The sequence below is a fragment of the Salvelinus fontinalis genome, chromosome 18 (genome assembly GCF_029448725.1).
Source record: "Salvelinus fontinalis isolate EN_2023a chromosome 18, ASM2944872v1, whole genome shotgun sequence".
Classification (NCBI taxonomy): domain Eukaryota; kingdom Metazoa; phylum Chordata; class Actinopteri; order Salmoniformes; family Salmonidae; genus Salvelinus; species Salvelinus fontinalis.
Window position 1 is genome coordinate 33,787,331 of NC_074682.1, and position 21,351 is coordinate 33,808,681.

At 40.5% G+C, this 21,351-nt stretch overlaps 1 protein-coding gene across 3 annotated transcripts; it reads right to left on the reverse strand.

Annotated features, from left to right (window-relative positions):
* Positions 1-673: 673 nt before the first annotated feature.
* LOC129815345 (GTP-binding protein REM 1-like) lies at positions 674-20,700 on the reverse strand. 3 transcript variants are annotated; one of them, XM_055869072.1, is made up of 13 exons: positions 20,406-20,700; positions 20,008-20,185; positions 19,695-19,831; positions 19,120-19,278; positions 16,897-16,996; positions 16,394-16,551; positions 16,201-16,302; positions 15,764-15,850; positions 15,432-15,550; positions 9,965-10,323; positions 4,849-4,931; positions 3,211-3,418; positions 674-1,982 (listed from the first exon to the last, which is right to left on the reverse strand). In XM_055869072.1, the coding sequence occupies exons 1-13, from the start codon at positions 20,460-20,462 to the stop codon at positions 1,705-1,707; spliced, it is 2,025 nt and encodes a 674-aa protein (XP_055725047.1). In that variant the 5' UTR covers positions 20,463-20,700; the 3' UTR covers positions 674-1,704. The 3 variants fall into 3 exon arrangements, with proteins under 3 accessions (XP_055725047.1, XP_055725048.1, XP_055725049.1); XM_055869073.1 differs by lacking the exons at positions 15,432-15,550; positions 15,764-15,850; positions 16,201-16,302; ... (4 more) ...; positions 20,008-20,185; positions 20,406-20,700 and adding an exon at positions 11,122-11,469; XM_055869074.1 differs by lacking the exons at positions 15,432-15,550; positions 15,764-15,850; positions 16,201-16,302; ... (4 more) ...; positions 20,008-20,185; positions 20,406-20,700 and adding an exon at positions 10,455-11,052.
* Positions 20,701-21,351: the final 651 nt, after the last annotated feature.

The following is a 21,351-nucleotide window of genomic DNA, read 5'->3' on the forward strand; positions in this document are numbered from 1 at the left end:
TAGAATGTTTCTAAACACTTCTACCTTCACGTGGATGAAAGTTACAGAGGGTCAATGATCATACCCCCAAGACATGCTAACCTCCCGTGTTATTGGTAATGGTGAGAGGTTTAGCATGTCTTGGGGATACGTATGACCTTTGACCCTCTAACTTTATTTTTCCAAACATGTCTGTGTCTGGACATGAATTTGATGCTTACGGGAGTTTCTACCCATCCAGGAGTTTAAACCACAACATGGGCATTGTCATTAATCAATGCTGCTCCTTATTATCTGTACTTTGTCAACGTTACGAGGCAGACGTACAACTCCATATGGAACACACAGCAGATGTTCATGCGTCCCATATGGCACCATATTCCCTAAATAGTGCACTACTTTATAGTGCACTATTGTTCGCCCTGGTCAAAAGTAGTGCTCTTTATAGGGAATAGGGTGCCATTTGGGAAGAAGCCATTGTAACAATATGTTCTATAGTCGCCCCTTTCCTTTAGCAGGTTTATGGAAAGCTACACCAGAATCACTCATGTACTTTTAAAGCCTTTGAAGAGTCTATGCTCACGTCGCTCAGATTCTGGTTTTGCTTCAGCTAATATGAGGAGAAAGCAGAAACGGAGCACACAGGTTAGCAACGATCTCTTTCAAATATTTTATAAAAGCTTTTAAAAATAGCTCATTTTTATCCTTTTAATAATACATTTCTGTAAGCAATGCCTTCGGAGTAACAGACCTTACAGTCCAGTGCAGACAATGGTGAAGTGGTAATACTTTTCCTACTCCTTTATTTCCGCATAAAGATCCTTCACATACTGTATTTACAAACTCAAAACACAATTTTGTACAAAAGTGATTATTATACCTTTCTCAAGCCCAACGTGGACAAAAACACTGACATTGAAGAACTCAACACTTCTTTGGTCTCTTCAGGACCATGTCATCATACAAAGGTGTTTCTTGACAGTGGTCAATCAGACCAAGCCTTTCAAAAGCGACCATGACAGTTTCACTGTAACACCCTACTGGTCCTTCCAGTGTAGGAGGTGCTTGTAAAGGAAGATGAGGACGGGATAATCCTTTTGGAAAGTTTACGATGGTGTCGATTCCCAAACAACATCGGCGTTCACATGTAATTTAGCTGTGAACTGATGGGCTCACAGACAGAACAGTCTCAAACCAGACTTGAGCTCTCTTGGTAGAGAGAAACATCATTGTTGTAGAAGAAGCTCCACTGATTCCTCCTAATACATCACTGTCTCCCATAGTGCAAAACCTTGAAATCAAGTAGTCAGTGACATCTGTGTAAAGTACCTCTGTGGACATTGCTTTCCTCATGGCAAAAATACATCATACAGTGCATTCAAATTATTATTTCATACCTCAATAATCTTAGAAAACCTTCTCAAAATGAGACAGAAAAAGGAGTTTAAATGTCAGATCTGTGTCTGGATACACTGGTCTAGGAATCTATTTAATTAGATGTAAGGCAAACAGTTGATAAGGTGTATGTTTAGTAAACTCATTCTCAGCAAATCTGGGATATAGCAACAAAAAGTCTAAATTTCCTCAACCCAATTGCTTCTAATGGGTGAAATAAATAGAAAATAATAAACAATGTTCTTCCCCTTTACCACAAGGGGATTGTTAGGGGAAAGAGGAGCGTTGGAGTCTGCAACCACTGACGGCGTGAACGCCACACAGCAGCCATTACAGCACGGCCAGGTCGTGGCAAGACTTGGCGCGAACCTTCAGCGCCATCTTCTTGTTGTTCTTGGCCACCAGGCGGTCTAGAAAGCGGCGGGCCTTCTTGGTGAGGCTCTCCTTACGCTTGTAGACGGAGCGCCGGCGCTCGTTAGTCTCCTTGCTGTCTCGCCGCAGGCGAATCTGCCGGACGATGCCCTCGAAGAGCTCGTGAACGTTGTGGTGGAGCGAAGCGGATGTCTCTATGAATTTGCAGTCGAACACAACAGCGCACGCACGGCCCTCTAGGAGAGAGCAGAGCACAGAGGAAGAAAGGGTCAAACAAGAGGTGTTTAAGTGTGAGAGGTCGACATTAGATTAATGTCTGGGTCTGACAACTTGGTCTGACATTTTTTTAAATAAATAAAGAAGCCACACAAGGCAACCAATACATGTACCAAAATTGCAGAGGATTATATACCAAAAAAATAAAGACTTGTTTCCGAAGACTTGTTTCCATTCCATTGGTCCTCTATTGGTAGGCAAGTGGCTGCAAGGAAAAACAATTGACATGGGCACTCTGTGCCATACATTCAATCATACACTGTCACGTTCCTGACCTGTTTTCTGTTGTTTTGTATGTGTGTGATGGTCAGGGCGTGAGTTTTGGGTGGGCAGTCTATGTTTTCTGTTTCTATGTTGGTTTTGGGTTGCCTGGTATGGCTCTTAATTAGAGGCAGGTGTTTTGCGTTTTCCTCTAATTGAGAGTCATATTAAGGTAGGGTGTTCTCACTGTTTGTTTGTGGGTGATTGTCGTCCGTGTCTGTACCACACGGGACTGTAGCGTTTGTTCGTTCGGTTTGTCATAGTCTGTACCTGTTCCTACGTGTTTTATGTAAGTACTCATGGTTTAGGTCAGTATACATTCGTTTTTTGTTATTTTGTAATCCTTCCCAGTGTTTGTTTTCGTGTTTCGTCGTTTACCTTAATAAATTCATTATGTATTCACAACCCGCTCTTCGTATGAAGAGGAGGAACATCGTTACATACACAATGTCCACATATTTAGAAATATACAAAAAAAATAAAAAATAACACTGGATCAGGTGAAACTTCTAACATAAATTAATTTGATCCATTGCTCCAGAATTAGAACAAGCTTACTCTCACCTGCAGAACAGGTTAAATATTAAAACATTGACCAAATCATCAAGAATTACAGTGACATTGTTAAATACAGTGTTAGTGTATGAGATGTATGCTGTAAATCCAACTCTTGGAATGTTAAATGAACTGTCCACAATATGTCGTGTGGACTGCAACATTTGATATGTGATTTCTATGTTCTGTAGTTTTGACTATGAAGTCCACAGAAAATGCAACACGAACTGTTGTAAGCCAAACTATTTTACTCTCTCTTATAAGCAGAGCGCTGCTCATATTGCTTAAATGGCTGTCATCAAATCACTGTTCAGAAGAAGATGTGGAGAGATGCGTTAATGATAACATCATTATCATTGGAATCAACGTTACCTTCTACAGCCACTTCTCTGGAGCGGACCAGGTCACTTTTGTTGCCCACGAGGATGATAGGAATGTTCTCGGCCTGCCGTATGCGCCGCAGCTGGATGCGTAACTCGGAGGCACTCTCGAAGCTGGTGCGATCCGTGATGGAGTAAACTATGACGTAGGCGTTGCCCACCTGCATACAGTAGTCCTGGACCCACTTCTCATCCTCCTCCTGAGAGAAACAAAAAAACTGCTATCCAACAGAAATAAAGTTCAACATTCACCAACACTAGCCATATTTGGGGGCTCGCCAGGATCTGGACTTAGATATAGCATGTGTTCTTTGATGTTATCCTTGAAGCCAACCTTGATGTCAAATATAACCGTGTCCATTTAAAAGATTAGTGGTGGTCAACATGAAGTTAACTTCCTTATTCGAAAAGGGTATATGCAAATTGTGACAGATGGACCCAAGCGGATTTCTATGTATTTGTGAATACAGAACTCAGGTTTCCAGGGATGGTCTTTGGTCAAACATATAGTACATCTGACTTTCTGCCTATAAAAAAACACTTGGTGCCCTTAAACACAGTCAAACCACTGTCCTTATAGACATTATGTCCTTATATCTCCTCTTACCCGGTACAGACAAGTCAACACGCAGCCTGGCCTGCACGCTTCACTCCCCAGCTGTAATCAATACTGGAGTAATTAGGCCCCACAGCCATCAGTGTTCCATACAGACGCTTGCCCCATACCACTGGAGCCATGCACCACTTACTGACTCCAGCACAACCAGGATTCACCCCACTTTGGGGGGTGAGTCAATGGGGTATTGCTACAGGCACACAGTGAGCACATATATATTTTCCCACAATGACGGGTTGCCCTTCAGGTATCATAGTTGTTTTGAAGAGAATAGAATGGAGGCTTGTGGGTTGTTTCAGGCACAAGAGGATTTTTTATTTTCTCTACCTCAGTGTTTGTGTTCTCGAGTGCCATCAAGTACACCATGTATCTTTTATTTTTGGGGAAATTTTACCCCCGTTTTCTCTCCAATTTCGATCTTGTCTTATCGCTGCAACTCCCCAATGGGCTTGGGAGGCGAAGGTTGAGTCATGTGTCCTCCGAAACCGACCAAACAGCGCTTCTTAACACGCACCCGCTTAACCCAGAAGCCAACTGCACCAATGTGTCGGAGGAAACACTGTTCAACTGACGACCGGGTCAGCCTGCAGGCGCCCGGCCCGCCACAAGGAGTCGCTAGAGCGCGATGAGCCAAGTAAAGCCCCATCGGCCAAACCCTCCCCTAGCCCGGACGACGCTGGGCCAATTTTGCGCTGCCCTATGGGACTCCCGATCACAGCCGGTTGTGACACAGCCTAGGAACGAACCTGGGTCTGTAGTGACGCCTCTAGCACTGTGATGGAGTGCCTTCGACAGCTGCGCCTCTCGGAGACCCCATACACAATGTATCTTGAAGGTAAACAAACTAAATAGAAGTTATAGAACATGGTTTTTCCTGTTTTTCTTGTTAAAATTTGTATTTTTTCCCACCTTTTTTACTTTGAAAGGAGTCTTGTTGCAAGAAGATATCATATTCGCCACTACTGTGCAATCAATATTTTGGTGACAAAACCAGGTTCATGGTTATTGTCGTACCTGTTTCTCGTTCTCCCAGGTGTCCATGACGATGAGGATGGTCTCCTCCCCATCCACAGTCATGGTTTTCTCATAGGTGTCCTCTAAACCAACAAACAATAATCAGGAAAGAGATGAGAAAATATGTTATTACTTCATACTGTACGTTCCTCAATAACATTGGAAAAAAATTCTAAAGACAGAAAAAGGAGTTGAAATAGTTACATCAGATGGTGGATAGGCAAGAAAAAGTATGAACCCTTTGGAATAACCTAGACTTCTGCATCAATTGGTCATAACATTTTATCATTTAACATTTAAGTCACAACAATAGACAAACACAGTCTGCTTAAACTAATAACACACAAACAATTATGTTTTCATGTCTTTATGGAACACACTGTGTAAACATTCACAGTGCAAGGTCCACAGCATCTCAAATCGGGTTAAGTTCAGGACACTGACTGGGCCACTCCAGAAGGCATATTTTCTTCTGTTGAACCCATTCTGTTGTTGATTTACTTCTGTGTTTTGGGTCGTTGTCCTGTTGCATCACCCAACTTCTGAGCTTCAACTGGCGGACATATAGCCTTACATTCTCCTGCAAAATGTCTGGATAAACTTTGGAATTCATTTTTCCGTCGATGATAGCAAGCTGTCCAGGCCCTGAGGCAGCAAAGCAGCTCCAAACCATCATGCTCCCTTCACCATACTTTACAGTGGGGATGAGGTTTTGATGTTGGTGTGCTGTGCCTTTTGTTCTCCACAGTGTTGTGTGTTCCTTCCAAACAACTCAACTGTAGTTTCATCTGTCCACAGAATATTTTGCCAGTAATGCTGTGGAACATCCAGATGCTCTTTTGCAAACTTCAGACGTGCAGCAATGTTTTTTTTTGGACAGCAGTGGCTTCTTCCATGGTGTCCTCCCATGAACACCATTCTTGTTTAGTGTTTTAGGTATCGTAGACTCGTAAACAGAGATGTTATCATGTTCCAGAGATTTCATTAAGTCTTTAGCTGACACTAAGATTCTTCTTAACCTCATTAAGCATTCTGCACTGTGATCTTGCAGTCATCTTTGCAGGACGGCCACTCGTAGGGAGAGTAGCAACAGTGCTGAACTTTCTCCATTTATAGACAATTTGTCCTACCGTGGACTGATGAACATCAAGGCTTTTAGACATACTTTTGTAACCCTTTCCAGCTTTATGCAAGTCAACAACTCTTAATTTTGGGTCTTCTGAGATCTTTTTTGTTCGAGGCATGGTTCACATCATGCAATGCTTCTTTTGAATAGCAAACAAACATTTTGAGAGTGTTTTTTAATAGGGCAGGGCGGCTCTAACCAACATCTCCAATCTCGTCTCAATGATTGTACTCCCGGGTTAGCTGACTCCAATTAGCTTTTGGAGAAGTCATTAGCCTATGGGTTCACATACTTTTTCCAACTTACACTGTGAATGTTTAAATTATGTATTCAATATAGATGAGAAATATACAAAAATGTGTGTTATTAGTTTAAGCACACTGTGTGTCTGTCGTTGTGAATTAGATGAAGATCAGATCTAATTTTAGAACCAATTTATGCAGAAATACAGATAATTCCAAAGGGTTCACATACTTTTTCACGCCACTGTAGTGTAAAAATTGTAACCTAGTTGGCCTGCCACTTTTGCTAAACATTCAAATACAACTCTTACGGATGGTTACCCAGACATGGATAAAGCCTAAAACTAACTAGACTAAACATCACTTTCAATGGAAATTCTCAGTTGAACATGCTTTTTAGTCCAGAGCTAGGCTTAGTCTGTGTCCGAGAAACCACCCCTACATCTTGTTGTAGATACAGAAAGGATTTTGTCTAATTTGTGTCACCTCCTACTATATGTCTACAATTGGTTGCAGGGGTGAAGTCATTTGGAAATATATCTCTCTATATATAAGACACACACACACATATATATATATATATATTATATTATATTATATGGGCTTGTTCTTTATGAATGGAAACCTGATGGAGACCTAAGGCTTGAAACCTTGTAGACTGTTGTCAATAAACCACATGGGAGCATACATATGTATATCAGTGAGCTGAATCAGATTTTTTATTGTGATGAATAATTTAGGCCAACTTTGCAAAGTTGGTAAATAATATTTGACATCCAAGAACTCTACTGATGTGTTTATCCTTACTACCTATAAAAGGTGCCATGGAGTTATTACACTTCCACTACGACCATGGAGTTATTACACTTCCACTACGACCATGGAGTTATTACACTTCCACTACGACCATGGAGTTATTACACTTCCACTACGACCATGGAGTTATTACACTTCCACTACGACCATGGAGTTATTACACTTCCACTACGACCATGGAGTTATTACACTTCCACTACCATCTCATGACCATGGAGTTATTACACTTCCACTACGACCATGGAGTTATTACACTTCCACTACCATCTCATGACCATAGAGTTATTGCACTTCCACAACATATCATGACCATGGAGTTATTACACTTCCACTACCATCTCATGACTATGGAATTTTCGATGTGGAAAAAAGCATTGAGCCATGTCTTGTTTAGTCTGAGATCCTCCTAGCCGTCGTGACAGGGAGACTAAAACACACTTTAGCCAAGAGTGAAAGAGCTTGTTACATTTTCCACATTCAGCTCTAACCTTATTGTAAAAGCAGCCCGCACGAGACAATGACAAATGGTCCGGCAAAGCTTTTAGAAGTTGAGGTCATTGAGTTGAAGTTACAATATAGGTCAAAACCTGTAAACAAGTAATATGTCTAGTAATATGCCTATATTGGCACGAGTTGTAATCTCCTCGTAATGCTGTTCTGTCCTCATAAAACACTTGCCATTCATCACACCAGCTCTAAACTAACCAAGGCGTCCACTTGAAGAACAGCTCAGTTTCTGCCAGTGTGACAAGCTAAGTGACAAGACACTAAAAATAACAATAACACCACCAGTCAGTGACAGGCTGAAAACAGATGTCAGAGCGGGTGGGCTGGGGTGGTGTCATAAGGGAGCCTTTATCTTTCTGAAGAGCTGGGACACACACACACAACTGCCATGTCAGCAGAGCCTGAACCTAACCTCACCATTCAGCAAAGATAAGCAAGAGAGCTGAGCCCACACATCCACCCCCTCTCTCGCTCACTAGAACAGACAGGGGCAACCCCTCTCTGCTTCTTATCATTCATCTCTATCCTGTTTGGGATAGCCTCTTTAGGAATTCCATCTCCTTACAATACCTCTCTCCTGTAGGAGTTCCCATCTTCTGTCTGGCTGTGTCTGCACATGCTTTGGCATTTGTCAAAATACATGTACAGTACAAATATTTTGAAAAAGTTTCTCTAATCTTTTGGAAAAACACAGGCTATATCTATCTAAATTATGAGGTTATGAAAATACATGTCCCCACGTCACCTCAGGAATTCTCTCCAGTCAAATAAGCTTTACATCAGAATTTCTTAGGCTGCGTTTACACAGGCAGCCCAATTCAAATATTTGTTTCAATAATTGGTCTTTTGACCAATCAGATAAACTCTGAAAAATATCTGATGTGAAAAGATCTGAGGTGATTGGTCAAAAGACCAATTAGTGGAAAAAAATATTTTAATTGGGCTGCCTGTGTAAATGTAGCCAATATGACCATATCAGTAACCACAGAGATGCACTGGGCCTAGTCAGTGCATATTCCAATTGCACACATTATAATGATTATGTAATATCACATTTGATGGGGGAACTCCATTCCCAGTTTATCAGAGCGTCTCAAAATGTAGCTCATAGAAAACAACCCGAGGCTATTCCCTATTTCAGGGATCATCAACTAGATTCAGCCACAGGCAGATTTTTTCTTGAGCGGATGGTCAGGGGGCCAGAACATATTTACAAATAATTTGTAGACTGCAAATCGACCTCAAGAAGCCCAAACAGATATAACATTTGAGCAAAACATTATAATTTCAAGCCTTGCTTACATTTGTATACGATCACATCTCTCTACTATGTGTGGGAATACTTGGAACAGATTTCCAAAATTAAAAATCACTTGGTCCTGATGTGCAGGTGTTTTTACAGTCTTTTATGTTGAACAACTTGGGGGGGCAAATAAAATCACCCACGGGCTGGCAGTTGGGGAACCCTGCCCTATTTAGTTCACTACTTTTGAACAGGGCTCAGGTCAAAAGTAGGACACTATGCACTATGTAGGGAATAGGATGCAATTTGGGATAGATGGTTTGAGAAATGACCAAACAGAACAGGGTCCTGGGTGTTGGTGTCAGTCAAACGGTGTCCTGTCCCAGCGGGTCTCCCTGACACACAGCCCTTCTGACAGCTGATGGGTCTCTCCACAACAACAGGGCCACTCATAACATCCAGTCTGCATCCCAAATGGAATCCTATTCCCTTTATAGTGTACTACTTTTGACCAGAGCCCTACGGTCAAAAAAGTAGTGCACTATTAAAGGAAAATAGGGTGCCATTTGGGATGCATCTTCAGCCAGTCACTCCCGTCCTCGGCCATCAGCAATGACTCGACACACACAGGTCACAACAACATGAACCTCTCACAAACGAATGAAGCCACTGTCTGTCTAGGCTACTCTATCATGCATGACCAAAAAGTTTTCATTATGAATTTGTTTTGTAAATATTCTTAGCACTATTATGAAATTGAGAACTACAGAGAAATTGGTATCTTAAAAGGACAACCTCCACAAACCACATCACAGCTGGATGCCCAAATGCATGGGTCAATACAAGCTGCCAATCAATGCTTTGAGGTCACTCACTTCTACATGTGCCAGTTACAGGAGTTCCATAAATGTAGTTGTGACAGGTTAGCCAAGGTTGTCAGGGATAGGGCAATGTCAGAGACAATTACTGAAAGTCATTGTTAAAGATGCATAAATGAATTAACTAATTTAATAACCAATTAGTCAATAGTGTCCATGGATTTTAATTAGGAGAAAATTAATTTATTTTAGGTTACTGATAAGAGATTGACAAAAAAACAAACCAATAGTTTTGATAGTAGGCTATACACACCATACATAGTCCTGTAATAATCATTGGAATTGTGCTTAGTAAATAACCCACCTCCTGTATGGTCGTGAGCATCCTTCTCCTGTATGCCAGCAAAGATATTGGCAAGACTCGACTTTCCAACACCGTGGTCTCCTAGCAAAACAACGCGGTATAAACATTCTGCTCCCGAGCCATCCGAGTCATTGTCTGAGTCATCAGAAGACCAATTGGCGCGGCAGTGGAGAGACTTGTCTCCGGGATGGTATGAGGCAGACTGGCAGAGCGGAGGGTGATGGAGGTCGGCTGGCGGGTCTCTGCCTCTCGGCCCCGGCTGATGAGAGGCAGGGATAGGAGTACTTGCCCTTCTCCGCAAAGTCTCTTTGCCCTCTCTCTGGGTATGTGTCATCTTGGCGAAAAGGCAAAGAACATCCCTTAAAAAGAAGAATAGAGTATGCAGCATAATCAGATGATAAAGTCATAATTTACTATAAGACAAAAATATCACATAGCCTACTGGAGTGAAAACAGCACTCAAACATAACATTGTCTTTCATTTACTCACAACTGTAGCCATGAATCTTCTAATTGTGTCCAGTATTCTCCATGTCAGAGAAAGCACAGACTACACCAAAGGCTTGTAAAGTTTTCGCGCGTCGGGGAGCCGTGTGCGAGCTGTCATTCTGTTCTTGTAATAAGACAAGCTTCCAATGTTTCAATCAGTTTTGTTACACTTGTATAGAACAGCTGATGGGACATTGTAACAGTATACACTGGAGTCATGGCAACAGCCTGCAAAGTTCCACAACCCTGTTAAAAATTTAAGAGTGGAATCAGGGGTTGCTCTCTCTGTTCTTCTACTCGCATCTCTCTGCCTTTCTTTCCTCTCTCTGTCTCCCTCTCCGTCTCACACACGAACACACACACGTTCAAAGGCATTCAGAGCCAATGTTTCAGATCACCTCCAGCGATAACACTAAGACGTAGCCATAGCGTAGCCTACTTCAAATATTTTGGAAACTCGAAGCACCACTAACTTTGTCAGTCGACAACTAAATAATGTAATAGGGACGGCCGGCGGTTTAATCATTACAATATAATATTTTTGCTGTCATGAACCAAAGTTTTCGTGAAAAGCTATTGCACTTCCTGTCCAACAAGTTGTTGGCTACATGGATATGGCGTATGTTAATTAGGCTAATTTATTTTTCCACCAATGGATAGATACTCACCCGTGCTGTAAATCCCGCTAAACGCATGTAGGCAATGCGCGCTTGAACACGCTGAGTGTTTTCAGCCGAGCGGGTCCTTTGATGATGCGCGTGTTTCGAATCAACCCTAATTTGATTTCCTCATTGCTGCTGCAACTTTTCCCGTGTGCGAGTTCACTTTAATCTCATTGAAGAACACACCCCGACTTCATGACGTGAAGTAAGTCACTTCCTGTTCTAAACTGTTAGTGTTCTCTCTTACCACAATGTTGACCTCCACAGTGCAGACATACTTAAAAGGTTGTTTTAATGTTTGCACATTGCCCACACAACTGCTTTATATACAAATCTAGAAAATTACATTTCCTGAGGAAAATGTGGTGTGCTTGCTAGCCTGTTTGAAAGTATTTATGGTTGTGAAATAAGTTATAGTAGCGGTAGTGACCACAGTAGTAATGGTAATGACTGGTTATTTTTTTTAAGTAGGTAGATGTAAAAATGTATTGATTTATTGGACAGGATAGCCTGAACATGTAAAATATGGTTTAGTGTCTCTAGCTTATACAATTCAAAAGTTACTGTTGGTAGGTTAAATTGTGCTAATATATGAACATGTATAAAGTTATAGTTTTTAAGTTAGGATAGCCTGAATATGAGAACGTTGGTTTGGGGTCTCTAGCTTGAATGGTTCAAGAGTTACTATTGGTGAGTTATTTTATGCAAATCTACAGTAATATAGTTATAGTTGATAAATGTTTTAAATAATTTGAAGTTGGGATAGTCTGAATATGTAAATGTTGGTTTCTCTAGGTTGAATGGTACAAGAGTTACTGGTGGTGAGTTATTTCATGCAAATGTATAAAGTTATAATTGATAAACGTAAACCAAAAAATCAAGTTAGGATAGCCTGAACATTTTTTTTTACCATTGAAGTCTATGGGCCTTTTTATTCTCCATTGAAATGCATTGGGAGCTCATTTAAATATTGATATACTGTAGTTCCAAAAGTATAAATGCTGTTAAAAATATTTTATCAAGTAATCCGAGTTGGGCCAGTCTGGACATTTGGTAGTTGGTTTCATGTTAATAACTTAAATAGTTTTTAGCGCTAGAGTGGGTTAAAGAAATCAAATAATACTATAAAAGTACATTTCCTGAAGACAATGTGGTGGGCTTGCTAGCTTGTGAAGAATTGATCGATAGGATAGGATAGCCAGAAGTTGGTTTGGTGTCTCTAGCTTGAACAGTCCAAGAGTTCCTGTTGGTGCGTTATTTCATTCTATTTTATGCAACAACAAAAAAATTATAGTTCATAAAGGTTTTAGAGTAATTGAAGTTTGGATAGCCTGAATGTTTTATAGTTGGTCTTCTAGTTTAATTGACCAAGGAGCAGGACCATTTTGAAAGCAACCACTGTATTCCTATAGGTTCTAATTCAAACCCATGTTAATTTATGCACATTCCAAAATATCAAATATCCTTTGACAAACAATCTAAGTTGGGCCAGTCTGAACATATCAACTTTGGTTTGGTGTTGATAGTTTACCATTCAAGTCTATGGGCCTTTTTTTGCCATTGAAATGCATTGGGAGCTCATTTAATATTGTTACAGTTCAAAAAGTAGAAATACTGTCAATAATATTTTCTCAAGCAATCTGAGTTTGGGCAGTCTGGACATTTAGAAGTTGGTTTCGTGTTAATAACTTAACTATTTTAAGCTCTAGAGCGGGCTAAAGAAATCAAATAATATGAGTATGAAAGAAATCTAGAGTTGTGCTTTGCCTTCAGCAAGCACACCTAAATATGGGGACAGGATGTGTTTTATCCTTACCTCCATGTCTATTAGTACAGTATTCTGTTTAGATTTGTCAAATCAAGCCCCAGTGTTGAACTCTTTATAAAGTACAGAAATATCTTCAAAGTGAGCCCAGTCTCCACTAAAAGCACTTGTAGCAGTATGCTGCATAGTTTGTTTGAGAAAAGCAGTACACACACATCTGTAAATCAGTTCTGTCCTAACACTGTGTGGGCAGAGTTCACACCCCTAGCCACAGACCAGAGCTCCTTCCCAGGAAGTTGTATTTTCTGAGGCTTGGCTGAACGTTTTCCAACTGAAAAAAATAAGTAATCAAACCAGTCGGCCGTACGATGGCTAGATGAAGGCCTTGTACTGAAAGCCAGCTTCTTTCCCACACTTAAGTAAATTATAGTCAGAGACTTCCCAAAACTACAGTTACAGGGTCTGAGGAGATTTGTAAAGAAAGGGAGGGTTTGAAGTGGTTACTCTCACTGGGGCACTTACTGTGGAGAAAAAGCAAACAGAACATATTCTAAATATTAAACAGGATTTTCTGTGGACCGGCACATTGAAGAATGTGATAATGGGCAGAAAATTAGATTCAACTGGCAATTATAGACTATCAATTATAGCTGAATGAAACCACACCAATAAACATTATATGCTCATTGGAGAGGTTTTGATACAATTGCATATGATTCCACTGCACAAAAAAAGAGAGAAGAATGAATATGCAAAGGATTTGAAATTGAACCATGGAGTTATTTATTAGAAATGTTCACAAATGTTTATTGGCCCCAGTTGACTGGTATTACAATGCAGAACTTGTTTTAAGAAGATTGGGCACTGTAGTAGGAGAAGATGGGCACTCAGTATAACAGAAATTCTGGGGTTGTGCCAAGAAGAGCCCAGCAGGTTTAAATGCAGCCGAGCGACACACAAGTCATGTCTCTCCTAGTCTGTCACCCATCTAAATGGGGAGCCACTCCTCACGAGGGATGTTTAAGGTCACCTCCATATCCGGGGTGCATCTGGAATGAACACGACACACATTTAGAACCTTAATGCACACTGAACACCTTTTCCTTATGTACATACGTAGTATACATTTGGAAATGTTAATTGCTTGTGAAGGCTTAATGCCATAAGGAGGAAAGTAGTTTAGTGCCATTACAAAGTGCCCTTCAGAAATGAAATGATGATTAAGTATGGGCTATTCTTGATGGATACCTACAATCCTAATGAACAAAAACGTTGCACACAAAATTATACAGTACATGCACATCAAGTGTGTTCCCCAATTAACATCCTATGATAGATGTACTGTAGGCCACTTCAATTCTGATGTTTTAGACCTACATTTTCCATCCTAAAAATGGCCTATCTGAGTGAGAATAAATGAATGGAAAGTAACATCTCCCATTGCCATAAGTAATTCTGAAATACAGAATAAACAAGCTGGCAGCCGTTTCCCTATGGAAGACTGTATCATATCACGGAAGGGAAAAAAACAGGTACGTTTATTTAAACATACTTTCTCCCCAAAAGTGACTAGAGTGAGAGGAATTAGTTGTATCTGTGTGGACTCGCTATTTACCAGCCTGGAAAATGACGAGTTAGAAGCAGTCAGAGTCAATACAGCTAATTCCATTTAGAACATCTGCACTTACAGTTCAACTTCATATTTATAGGCGCCTATTTTAGGATTAAAACACGTCAGTGCAAAAAAGTTGTCATTGCTAAGTGAGATTCAGGATGTTTACCAAAAGCATTGTAATTTCGCAATATCCTAATTCAACATTAAATCTCCCTTATATAAAATGTCACGTGAAATTAATGTATTCCCCAGAGGGGAACATTTTATGATTGAATATTTGATGAGTTGTAGGTATGAGGGATTTTCATGGTCTACAGCATGGAGTGTCATCTTGCTTTGGAACAGGCTGGGGGGAAATTTGAGCACCTTATTAACCTTTAATGTCAGACTGGGATTCACTCCGCTCTGCTGTACTTCTTCATTTAAATTTAAGATGGCGCTACAAGTCTGTTTTCAACCCTGGGTAATATTAGATGGTGATACCCCATTACTCTTTCCGAGACATCGATTTTGATGGAACAAGGAAGAGGTTAAATTCCTGTCACATGTCTATTAGTTCTGTCTAGATGGTTTTGTGACACTGATAAGATGTCAGATAGATAAACAAGCCAACAGTTCAGTGGGTATCGACAGTATATGGTTGGTATTATAACATTGTCATACTCTTTGCTTGTAGTTCTCAATGTACTACTCTTTGGTAATAGTTTCTTAAAGAAAAGAAGGCAAGTAAATGATCATTAGTAATTGTTTTAGTTTTAGAGATGCACTTTAGACAATGTGTCTTCTTATTGATGGGTGTTTTAAAGCCCCCCTCAAGAACCTTTTCCAAAGCCAGATTGTCTAAAGTGCCCACCCTCATGGCATGGATTGGTGATATCACACAACCTATTAAGAGCAGCAGTGTACAGTAAAGTGCCTTCCATCACCTTGACATACTTATCTGATTTGGGGAAAACGTCTTGGAAGATCTCTTTCCTGATGTTGGTCCGTGATATTTGCAGTTCCTGGACACTCTTGATCAGCTCTCTGTTCTTGTCTTCCAGCTCCGCAATTTCCTGAAATGTTGAAAGCATGAGTGAGTGACACAGAAAGGAAGAAAAAAATACTTTTTCAATTACAGTCATTTTCCGATAATGCCATGGTAAAAATAAAAACTGGGTTATTTTCACATGTTGATGATGACCTGTATGGAGTTAGAGTGAGTCTGAGTCCATTATCACTAGTTGAAGTATCAAATTGGTAGAAATTTTCATAATTATTAACCAAACCTTTTTGTGGATTCCAATTTCTTTTTTTATCGTCTGATTATGTGCGGCCATCAGTTTGACGACACAGGGAATATATGAAACATTTTGCTGAAAACAGAGAGAAAGGAGTAAAGCCATGACAAATGGTGTCAACATCTACCCCTGCCAATAAAGTCTGACTTTAGCTCATTACAAAAAACCTCCACTGTTATTTTCACCTATAATCCAGATACACTTCAGAAATAGACCTATGCTGATACTTACTGAATGTTTGTATAAAACATTTTAGCGGCAATTGAGAATCATTCATCCACAAAGAACTATAGACCTTTGTATCCTATGTATTATGTTTGTGTCGAGTGTGTGATAATAGATGTTTATTTTATTTTTTGTATATAGCAGTGCTGTGTGTCCAAGACAATTTCCCCTGAGGAACAATGAAGTAAATCCTATCCTACCTTAGCTATGACAGAGAGGACTTCCTGCTCTTCGTGTTGGGATCGTCTCTCCAGGTACACCATCTCTGTCTGGCACAGCAAGTTCACGTCCTCATTCTCATCCTGGAACCACAGGAATAAACAGCACACAACATATGAGACTACAGCCTATTGCGTTCTATTGGAGGAAGTTGCCATTGAGAGACCTGTTGACCTGCTGTGTCTCTTTGAGTTTATCAATCCCTCTCTTTATCTCGGCAATGCGCAGGGCCTTGACGGGGTACTCTTTATCCTTGTAGGTCTTCAGGGTGTGGAGCTCCGCCTGGGCGTTCACCAGCTCTGCCTTCACCCCCCTCAGCTGCTCATGGAGACCTGGCAAGGTAACACATCAAGGGCTTACCCACAGACTCTTCAATCATAAATGAGGGAACGGCCCTGCATGCAAACACGTCTTCCCTTTTGAGTTCCCAAACACCAATCGACCAGATTTTCCTTGCACTGTCACACATGCACACACACAACAATAATATTTAATATCGACATTCACACGCACATTTACTGTAAAACAAAAGAGTATTCATAATTTACAAGCACACTTGACTTACTGTACTACTATATTTGCTTATGATTTATAATTCTCACTCTGCCAAAGGCATCTCAATTAATAAAAACTGAACTTTTTGTTGCCTCTGCATTATTTATAATATCACCACTTACCCCAAAGCCTGTTCTTTGCAGCAGTCTCAGCCTCCTGGAGCTCTGTCTTGGCCTGCTCCATCTGACTGTGGCTCCAGCTGTTGAATGCAGCTATAGAACTCTTACAAAGAAACAGGGTAGACTTTATTTATCCAGGGTACCAATAATATGCTTTTATATAATGGTACAAATGGTGGTATTGGTTTACCACATTACAAGAGTCTTAGTATGTCTGAACATCAAGGAGAATATCAGGTTCTGAGATAACATAAAGAAAGGTGCTCACACTGTTACAGCTGATGGTGATCTATAGCCTAACTGACCGTTACAGCTGATGGAGATCTATAGCCTAACTGACCGTTACAGCTGATGGTGATCTATAGCCTAACTGACCGTTACAGCTGGTGGTGATCTATAGTCTAACTGACCGTTACAGCTGATGGTGATCAATAGCCTAACTGACCGTTACAGCTGATGGTGATCTATAGCCTAACTGACCGTTACAGCTGATGGAGATCTATAGCCTAACTGACCGTTACAGCTGATGGAGATCTATAGCCTAACTGACCGTTACAGCTGATGGTGATCTATAGCCTAACTGACCGTTACAGCTGATGGTGATCTATAGCCTAACTGACCGTTACAGCTGATGGTGATCTATAGCCTAACTGACCGTTACAGCTGATGGTGATCTATAGCCTAACTGACCGTTACAGCTGGTGGTGATCTATAGTCTAACTGACCGTTACAGCTGGTGGTGATCAATAGCCTAACTGACCGTTACAGCTGATGGTGATCAATAGCCTAACTCACCATTACAGCTGATGGTGATCTATAGCCTAACTGACCTTACAGCTGGTGGTGATCTATAGTCTAACTGACCGTTACAGCTGATGGTGATCAATAGCCTAACTCACCATTACAGCTGATGGTGATCTATAGCCTAACTGACCGTTACAGCTGATGGTGATCTATAGCCTAACTGACTGTTACAGCTGGTGGTGATCTATAGCCTAACTGACTGTTACAGCTGGTGGTGATCTATAGTCTAACTGACTGTTACAGCTGGTGGTGATCTATAGCCTAACTGACTGTTACAGCTGATGGTGATCTATAGCCTAACTGACCTTACAGCTGATGGTGATCTATAGCCTAACTGACTGTTACAGCTGATGGTGATCTATAGCCTAACTGACCTTACAGCTGATGGTGATCTATAGCCTAACTGACCTTACAGCTGATGGTGATCTATAGCCTAACTGACTGTTACAGCTGATGGTGATCTATAGCCTAACTGACCTTACAGCTGATGGTGATCTATAGCCTAACTGACCGTTACAGCTGATGGTGATCTATAGCCTAACTGACTGTTACAGCTGATGGTGATCTATAGCCTAACTGACTGTTACAGCTGATGGTGATCTATAGCCTAACTGACCGTTACAGCTGATGGTGATCTATAGCCTAACTGACCTTACAGCTGATGGAGATCTATAGCCTAACTGACTGTTACAGCTGATGGTGATCTATAGCCTAACTGACTGTTACAGCTGATGGTGATCTATAGCCTAACTGACCGTTACAGCTGATGGTGATCTATAGCCTAACTGACTGTTACAGCTGATGGTGATCTATAGCCTAACTGACCGTTACAGCTGATGGTGATCTATAGCCTAACTGACTGTTACAGCTGATGGTGATCTATAGCCTAACTGACCGTTACAGCTGATGGTGATCTATAGCCTAACTGACCGTTACAGCTGATGGTGATCTATAGCCTAACTGACTGTTACAGCTGATGGTGATCTATAGCCTAACTAAGCGTTTCCAAAACTCAGCCCTGGGGACCCCAAAGTGTGCACATTTCGTTTTTTGCCCTAGTACTACACAGCTGTTTCAAATAATCAAAGCTTGATGATGAGTTGGTTATTTGAATCAGCTGTGTAGTGCTAGGACAAAAAACAAAATGTGCACCCCTTGGAGTTTGGGAAACGCTGGCTTAACTGACTGTTACAGCTGATGGTGATCTATGTGTTGATACTCTGTTCTTCTATCATATCTACAGTATACTTGGTACCTATGTAGTTCTAGCATATCTAGAGAATACAGTTACATGCGAGTGCAGTAAAATAGACAGTGAGGTGCTTGCCCAATCTATTTGAGTGAGTACTAGGACACAAGTGTGTCCTGTCGTCAATGGAGCAGATATAGAGCAATAGGATGACATAGATTCTATGTACTCACCCCTAATTTGTCATGCCGGATGAGGAATTCCCTGGCACTGGACACTGACTGTCTGTCTGTACTGTCTATCTCCCCAGCCATACGGACGTTGCTCTCCTGCAGCAATGCACAGTGCTTCTCCAGCTCCACTAGGGCCTTCTTCCTCGACATAATCAGCAACTGAAAGTGGTTGTTATTTGTTTATTTACATGTAAAATTAAATACCTTTCCTATTTATGCAGTATTGGGTTTTAAGTGTAGATATTGTGGTCTGGTGCACACTTTATAACGTGTCTCTAAATCACATCTCCCTTGTACTTGATTGATCAATTAAGGTCACTGATTTGTTAGGAACTCCCCTCACCTGGTTGTCTTAATTGGACACAAATTAAAAGGAAATAATAAAAACTAGTAAAAATTTTGACACAGCTGGTCTAAATCTATTACTGCCATGGATTATTTCTTATGGCGAATTACTCCCTCTAGTGGTTGACTGTGGCTATTGACTCAACATGATGCCAGGAACGTCTACTATTCAATAGCTGAGGATTTTACTGATCACTTATTTAATGTCTTGTGATATAGCCTATAAATACGTTCAGTGTTTTGATATTTTCTTGTTTCTTCAAAGTGATGGGGTCCAGCTTCACTCTTTCGTTCCTCCTCCGTCGAGAGAGTCGTCCCATAGATGTCACAGTGGACTCTTCATGGCCAGTGTTGGGGCGAGACTTCCCTGTCAAAGGCAAAACAGGAAGTCAACCATTTTAGTTAATTTCCCATTGACAATTTATGCCTTCTGCATCATTTGAAGCTGGATTTTCATTCAGTGAATCTTTTCCTTCCAGCATGTGTCAACCTAATCTCCTCAATTTAACATATTTTACCTTCAAAGATGAGTTCATAGCTTACCTGGCTTGTCGGTTGTTGGGAAAAAGTTATGGGTGGCAGAAGTCCCACTCTCCTCTCTCCCTGTGGCTGGATAACGCTCGCTTGGTGAGCCAGTAGTCTTGTTGGGCAGTGGGGGCAAAATCACCCAGGGAGGGGGCTCTGTCTTGCTCCTGTTGCATCTCTCCCACTTGCTGTAGTCCTAAACAGATATTACTATGTATTGTGTGTGCGTGTGTGTGTGACTTATGTCTGTCTGTCTGCCTCTCTGTCTGTCTATCTATGGTTCTGTCTCTATCTTCTATGTATGTATGTATGTATGTATGTGTGTATATATATATATATATATATATATATATATATATATATATATATATAATGTGTGTGTGTGTGTGTGCTCATCATCATGACAATGAACTTACCAATATCTTGAAATCTTCCTTCAGTGACTTGACAAGATGGTTTGGCAGTACATTCATTATGTTTTTACATCAATACGTTGTAAAAAATTGATTCCAAAGCTGAACTTGCAGCATAATAAGTCATTCTAACTTTTGCAATATAAATACGACTTGCAACCTTGCAAATGTATCTTTAGCCTAGCTGCATAACATAAAAGTTACTCCGGAATGTTCTGTAACGCTTCTCTTCGTCATAGCAACCACATCGACGACGAAAAAGACCGCCACCTACTGGAACATGGACGAAGCTATGGACGAAACATTCTGGATTCGAATTTGAGTAACCAAAAAGGTTACACTGAGGGCGGATCCGAGAGATTAACATACGTAGCAGGCGATATTTTGCCTGTATTCATTTGTAGCGTGCATTTAGTCTACATACAAGTTCAACCTTTTGGGGAAAAAATAGTAAATACAAATTTAGCAAGTTGGTGTGACACAGAGATTTGCACTTCTCTGAAATGAGAACACAATTCTTCTATAATAGGTTTTTCAATGTGATAAAGCATCGCAGATTGTCGGTGCAATCCGTACTCAATATCCGACAAAAGTTGAGGAACAATACAATTAAAATACAGATTGTATTTTACATAAATTAATATATAAAACTATCTGAATATGTGACATTGATTTGTAATACATCAAGTTTCATCATACATAGAGCTGCATATAATCTTTCACTTTACAATGTTTTATCTTATTATCTGTGAACAAGTATTAGCACACAATTGTGGATAGAAAGATGAGTTAATACAGCTGAAAAATAACAGGTTGTAAAAAGTTGTCCATTTGAGAGAACCTGTTAACAGAACAAATAAAAAAATACAACAGATACACATCAGTTGTGATATCACAAAATACAAATGACAGTATAAAGTTACACAATTTTGTACAATATTTACAGACT

Coding starts and splice junctions, on each gene's coding strand:
- LOC129815345 (XM_055869072.1), bottom strand. CDS start 20,462: ATGAATGTACTGCCAAACCATCTTGTCAAGTCACTGAAGGAAGATTTC. Junction 19,279..19,694: donor AAAATATCAAAACACTGAAC/GTATTTATAGGC, acceptor AACCACTTTCAG/TTGCTGATTATGTCGAGGAA. Junction 16,997..19,119: donor TCCGGCATGACAAATTAGGG/GTGAGTACATAG, acceptor TTTCTTTGTAAG/AGTTCTATAGCTGCATTCAA.